The 6,426-nt window shown below is 70.0% G+C and overlaps 1 protein-coding gene across 2 annotated transcripts; it reads left to right on the top strand.

Annotated features, from left to right (window-relative positions):
* The first annotated feature begins 1,015 nt into the window (after positions 1 to 1,015).
* On the top strand, positions 1,016 to 6,288 carry H696_01829. Of its 2 annotated transcripts, XM_009495730.1 has the most exons (10): positions 1,016 to 1,148; positions 1,249 to 1,489; positions 1,679 to 1,877; positions 2,098 to 2,221; positions 2,432 to 2,523; positions 2,684 to 2,841; positions 3,055 to 3,320; positions 3,501 to 5,174; positions 5,332 to 5,412; positions 5,600 to 6,288. In XM_009495730.1, the coding sequence occupies exons 2-10, from the start codon at positions 1,249 to 1,251 to the stop codon at positions 6,053 to 6,055; spliced, it is 3,291 nt and encodes a 1,096-aa protein (XP_009494005.1). In that variant the 5' UTR covers positions 1,016 to 1,148; the 3' UTR covers positions 6,056 to 6,288. The 2 variants fall into 2 exon arrangements, with proteins under 2 accessions (XP_009494005.1, XP_009494004.1); XM_009495729.1 differs by lacking the exon at positions 1,016 to 1,148 and having other exon boundaries at positions 1,187 to 1,489.
* Positions 6,289 to 6,426: the final 138 nt, after the last annotated feature.

Raw genomic sequence — 6,426 nt, 5'->3', positions numbered from 1 at the left:
GGGTGTGGAGGATCCATGCCCAAGAGGCTCCCACCGGGCCATGGCAGGGGAGATCGCCGAAAAAACAAGCTCGCGGCCAGATCTCGGAAAAAAAAGCGCGCGTGGGCACGTTCGCACGTCAGCGGCTGTGCCCCGGGCGGCGAGTCTGGCCCCCCCCCCCTCTGGCCCCCCCCAGGAGGACGGCGGAGGGGGAGCGATCTGGCGGCGGCGGCGGCTCGACACGCTGGCGCGTTAGGTCAGACGGAACCTAACAGCGGATCTGCACGTGGCATTCACGGGACCAGGTCCCGGTGCTACCCGTGCGCGCCTTTTTGCGCGCCCGGCCCAGTCCCCCGCCCAGGCGCCAATGCACCACCCGGCTCCGGCGGGCCGGCCGGGGGGGGTCGTCAAGCACGCGCTTGCTGGTACAATGGCGGTTATTGGGCCTCTTCGAGCGTCGGCCACCCGCACGAGGGTCAGGTAAGCTCCGCACCGGGGGCGGCGGGTACCGGCCGCGGGCCCAAGCGACGCCGGGAGCAGCAGGGCGGGGCCGAGTGTGCGCGCGCGCGCGCGCCAACGCCCTGCTGACGCCGGGCGCTCTTGGCGCGGAAAAAACGGCCCCGGGCTTATTCGAAAAGGCGCCCAAGCTGCCCGCCGGCCGCCTTGGGCAGCACGCGGCGGGGGCGGGGGCGGGGGCGGGGCATGGGGTCGCGCCGCTCGTCAATGCTAGTCTCTCCTTAATTGATTTTCCCGGCGGGCGGCTGGCTAGATCCGTCCGGCGCCCCTCCCCCCCCCCCTGGTCGCGCGGGCGCCGGCCCGAGGCGATCTGTGGTACGCCCCCGCTTCCTCCCGCGAGGCCGCGCCGGATGGCTGGAGGGGGGGAGGCCCGGGGCCCCGCCAGGCGGTCAGGTGGAGGCCTGGTGGTCTGTGGGTGAGCGGCCACCACGGCAGCACCCTCTCTCCCCCTCCCCCTTCCTTATCTTCCTTCTGTCTTGTCTGTGCCCGCGCTCCTCCCCCTCCGCCGCCGCCGCCGCCGCCACCACCACCACCACCACCGCCCCTCAGCCACCGTGTCGGACTTGCTTGTCTCCCCGCCCGCTGTCGTTGCTGCAGCCGGCCACCGCGCGGGCGTCACCTCCTCCCCGACTGGGTCCGCCACCGAGCCGCTGGTACGTTGTCCCGGCTGCTGCCATTGCCATGGGCCTGCGCGACTGACTCCCTGGCCTCCGGTGCATTGCGGCTTGGCGCTGGACGGCGCCGGCCGCGCAGATGGAACCATCCCCCCCGGCCCCTGCCGATGAGGCGTCCCCGGCGGCGGTGGCGGTGCCCCACGCCAAGCCGGGTGCCGCCCCCGATGACCCGGATGCCGCCCTGGACGATCAGGAGGTCATCCGCAAGGCCATGCTCTCCTTCCTGGAGATCAAGAAGAACGTCATCCTCACGGAGCCGGATGAGGATGACCGCCCGAACCGGCGCGAGCCCTTTCCCTGCTTCTGCTCCTTCGATCCGGGTGCGCCGCAGCCGGCCGTGTGGCACTCTGTCGCATTTTGCTCCTCCTCCTCCTGCTGCTGCTGCTGCTGCTGCTGCTGCTGCTGCTTCTGGCGCTGGCGCCGGGTGCCCCTCCGCCTCCCTGTCCTCGGCCCTCGCTTTCGCTCCCCGGGGCCCGGCCACTGACCGCGCCGCCTTGTGACCCGTGCAGACCGCGACCCACGCGACGCCGCTTGTGGGTCCAGCTGCCTCAACCGGTCGGTGCAGATGGAGTGCTGGCCGAAGCTCTGTCCCACCGGGCAATACTGCCTCAATCAGCGCCTCTACCGCGGGGAGTACGCCTCGAAGGTGGAAGTCTTCCGCGCGCCGATGAAGGGCGTCGGTGTGCGGACCCTCTCGAGCCTGGTGCCGTGCGTGCCGCGAACATTTCTTCTGGGTTTTTTTTTCCTTCTTGCGAGGCGCAGCTCGGGGCGGGGGCTCTGCTGGCCGGCGACTGCCCGCGAGAGTGCGAGGGGGGAGGTAGCGGCGCCTGGCCTTCCCATTGACTGACCTCGCTCCGCCACGGCATTCAATACGGCGCCATGGGCCCCGCGGTCGGTTCCCCTGTGCTCTCCCCCCATGGGCCTGCAGTGGAGATCTCATCATGGAGTATGTCGGCGAGGTGGTCTCCAGACAGGCATTCACCCGGCGCATGAACACCTATGCCGTGGAGGGCCGGCGGCACTTTTACTTCATGTCCCTGAGTTCGGACCGGGTGCGTGGCCTTGGCGCCGGCTTCTGTCCTTCTTTCCGGGGGCGGGGGGGGGCTGAGGGGAGGGCGACCCCGAGGCACAAGGGGATCCCTCCATTCCCTCCCTCGGGGGAGGGGGGGGGGGGATGTCCTGTGCCTCCCCCCTCCCTGGCGCTTGCGTCCCGGACCTGCTGCGTGGCCGGGGCCGATTGCTGACACCATGCCTCCATCCAGATCATCGACGCTACCCGGCGCGGGTCCCTGTCGCGCTTCATCAACCACAGCTGCGAGCCGAACTGCATCATCGAGAAGTGGGACGTCCACGGGTACGGCACCTTTACAGGCACACGCACGCACGCACGCACGCACGCACGCACGCACGCACGCACGCACGCACGCACGCACGCTGTCCGGCTTTTTCGACTGACACCGGGCCCGGCCCCTTTGTGGTGCCCCCTGGGAATGGGCCCCCTCCTCGGGGCGCAGGGTCGTTCGCATCGGGATCTTTGCCATCAAGAACATTGCCCCCGGCGAGGAGCTCACATTCGACTATAAGCTGGAGCGCCACGGCCGGGCGCAGGTGTGCCACTGTGGCACGCCCAGCTGCCGCGGGGTCATCGGTGCCGCCGCCAGCAAGGGCAAGAGTGCGTGCTTGATGGGGGGGGGGAGGGAGGCCGAAGGCGGCAGAGGGTGCTGGGACTCGCTGCGTCCTCCCCTCCGGCGGCGGACTTCTGCTGGTGGTGATGGCCACTGGCGGCCATGCGGCCCAGATCCCACGGCCCCTTGTCCTCCCTCTTTGACCTTGCTCCCTCGCCCTCCCGCTCATGATCTCTGACTCGCATCTCGACGCGCCGCAGCCGACTCGGCCGACCAGTCGCAGGCCGCCTCCGCGGCCGGGTCGCCGCAACTCCCTGACTCGGCATCGGCCTACAATCACCCCCCCTCCAGCGATCTGGATCTCCTGGGCGGGGCCGAGTCGCCGGTGGATCCGGCCGGCCCGGCTGCCGGGGGGGGCGTGCCGCACGCCGCCGGTCGGCGCCCGTCCGACACCGGGCCGGATGCCGGGCCGGATCTCGACGCCGTGGACGGGGACTTTGACAATGACGCCGATCGCGCGGACATGGTGCGTACACATTGTGCCCCTTGCCCCTCCCCCCCCCCCCCTCTGGGGCTGGGCTCGTCGCCCCTTCTCACATTGGCCGGCTCCCTGCTGTGCACCCCGCCCCCTTCCGGGATGCGATAATAATCCCATCTCGCCTGCCTGCCTGCCTGTGCCCCGCGGCGGCGCCCCTCCCGGTGGCAGTATGACTTCCCGTTGAAGAATGAGTCGGACGTTCGGAAGCTCGTGTCGCGCCTGACCCGGGAACTGGACCGCGCGGAGAGCAACGCCGGGCCGGATTATGCGCTGGTGGTGGCGGCCCATCGGACGCTGGCCCGGCTGCGGGCAACCATCCGCGAGGCTCGCATGCCGGCCAACACCCTGGGCGGGCCGGCCGCCTCGTCGTCCATGGTCGGCGCCGGGGGGGCGGCCCTGCTGTCGGCCACCGGGGCCCTGGGACAGGAGGCTGCGCAAGCGCGGTCCCTGTTGCGGGTGTTTTTGGCACGCGGGGGCCTGCCGCCGTTGGCCCGGCTGCTGGAGCACCCGGCCATTGCCCAGCGCGAGCCGGGGGTGGTGCGCGATGCGGCCTTCGTCATCCGGCGGCTGCCGGTGGCTCGACGCACGGCGGCCGTGTCCCAAATCGAGGCGGCCCTGCTCCGGTGGACGGCGGGGCCCGACCGGCCGGCGGCCGCGGACTTGCGCGAGGTGGAGGCCCTGCTGCGCCAGGCGGCCGATCTGGTCAACGACTTCACCAGCCCGGTGCCGAGCATGGACCATTTGTCGGGAGCCGGTGGCGAGGCGGCCGAGGGCAGCAGCGGGGCCATGGGCGGGCCGAGCACCCCTCCGCCCCCGGCGGGGGGGCTTTCCTCGCCGGCACTTGCGTCGGTGGTCGGCGGGGGGGCCATCTCGCCGCTGTTGGCCGGCACGCCGGGCAGCCGCACGCGCGGTGGTGATTTCTCCGCGGCCGATGTGTCGGTCCCTGGCGGCCCGGCGTCGGAGCTCCTGCGGCAGGAGCGTGAGCGCGAGCGCGAGCGCGAACGCGAGAGGGAGCGCGAGCGTGAGCTTGGCCGCAACCTCTCGCTCTTCTCCGGCGACAGCTCCTCCAGTCACTTGGAGCTGAGCCCCTCGTTGGGGGGCGACCGTGGGGCGGGCCTGTCGCGGCTGGCGCGCGAGCGCGAGCGCGAGCGCGACCGCATTCGGGAGCGCGATCGTGATCGCGACCGCGACCGTGGCTCCCGGGACTTCTGGGAGCGTGGCCGCTCGGGCGGCGGCTTTCCGCACCACCATGCGGGTCCTTCGGCCGGGGACCGGGGCTTCTTCGAGCCCCCGCCAGCCGGGGGGCCGGAGCGCCGGGAGTGGGACCGTGACGGCATGAACTCGGGCCATGTGCACCCGCACATGCACCCCTCCCAGCAGCAGTACCACCACCACCAGCAGCAGCAGCAGCAGCAGCACCACCACCACCACCACCACCCATACTCCCACTCTCATCATCAGCCGCAGCAGCAGCCGCAGCAGCCGCAGCAGTATCCGGCACCGAGGTTGGGCGATTCTTTCGGCGGCATGCACGGGTCAGCCCCGGGCCCGGGCTCGAACGAGCCGTACTCCAAGCCCTTTGCCCCGGCGTATGGTCCGCATGGCGATCAGCATTCGCAGTATGTGGCCCACTCCGGCGCCTATCAGGGGCTCTACTCGGCCGGTGCAGCGCCGGCCGGGGCGAGCTCCTACCCCGGGGAGGCCGGTGGCTTTGAGTCGGCCCCCACCGGAACCCCCTACATCACGTCGGCCCCGTTGCCGGAGTCACCGCCGCCAGCTGGCGACTATCGTCCGGCCGGTGCCGACGACCATGACAAGGCGACTCGAGTCTTCCTGCAGAAGGTACACACATTGGATCTGTCTCTGTCTTCTTCTTTTCCCCCCCCCTTTTTTTCGGGCCCCGCACCTTTGGGCGTGGCCCCCGTTGGGGCCGGAACTGGCCGAGGGATTGCTGACAGGAGTTTGCCCCGCTGGGGTTTTTTTTTTTTTCCCGACACAGGTGTCGCACTATGTCATTCGGCTGATGAGCCGCTGCCGGGATCGGATGGACCGCGAGAAGTTCAAGCACCTCGCGCGCAAGGTGCGTCGTCCTGTCTCTTTGGCGGGTGTCTCCCCCCCCCCCCTTTCCTGCGGGGTCTGCCTTCTCCCTTGCCACGAGTGCCTGTCCTTGTCGTTTCCCTTTTTTTTTCCGGTTCCTTTGTCCTTCTCTCTTCATCTGGCTCCCCATCTCTCTCTCACACACACACACACATACACACGGAGGACAGATCACGCACGAGGTCGTCAACAAGGAGAAGTCCAACCGGCGCAAGCGCCTCGAGTGGAATGAGAGCTGCCAGAAGAAGGTCCGCAAGTTTGTGGTCAGCACGCTGGAGAAGAACCGGGTCATCAAGCCCGGGGCTTTCCCTTCCAGCTCGCGCCTTCGGCGGAAGGCCGCGGCCGGGAGCCGGGCGCGCCATGCGGCCGGCGAGTCGTCCTCCGCCGCCGCTTCGTCCGGGCCGGCCTCCTCGTCTCACCGGTCGCCGGAGAGCGTGTCCTTCTCGCCGGCCGACGAGGGGTTCGCCTGGGACCAGTCGCCGTCCATGGACGGGGAAGAGGAGGGCGCCGCCAGCGGCGGCGGCGGCGGAGTTGGCGGCGATGACCTGGACCTGTCGCTGGATGGAGACGCCTTCCGGTCGTCGCCGGCTGCCAGTGCCGACTCCCCACCCCCGGTGGCAATGTGACTGCGGTGCTGAAACCGGGCATGCGCGCATCCCTGTGCTTTGTCCCCTCTCTCTCTCTCTCTCTCTGTTGCCGGCTTCATGCCTCCTCTCTGTTTCCCTTGTAGAAGACCATCCATCATTCTCCTTGTACGGCATCTTGCCCTTCCTCTCGCTGCGAAGCGGCCGCTTTTCCCCTCCTGCCCCCTCCTGCGCATGTGCGTCGGGGGGGGGCAATATACTTGCCCTTGTGTCGGGTTTTTTCCGTGTGCGCCTCTTGGGCCCTGCTGTGGCCTCCGGCGGAGGCGGAGCGAGGGGAGGGGGGCTTTCTGCTTGGTCTCGGTCCACGCGTCAGGGGCAAAGTATGACACGGTGTATTGGAGGGGGGGGGGGGG

The sequence above is a fragment of the Fonticula alba genome (assembly GCF_000388065.1).
Source record: "Fonticula alba strain ATCC 38817 unplaced genomic scaffold supercont2.3, whole genome shotgun sequence".
NCBI lineage: Eukaryota > Rotosphaerida > Fonticulaceae > Fonticula > Fonticula alba.
Note: the sequence above shows the minus strand (reverse complement) of the source record. Positions and strands in the feature narration are given on the sequence as shown.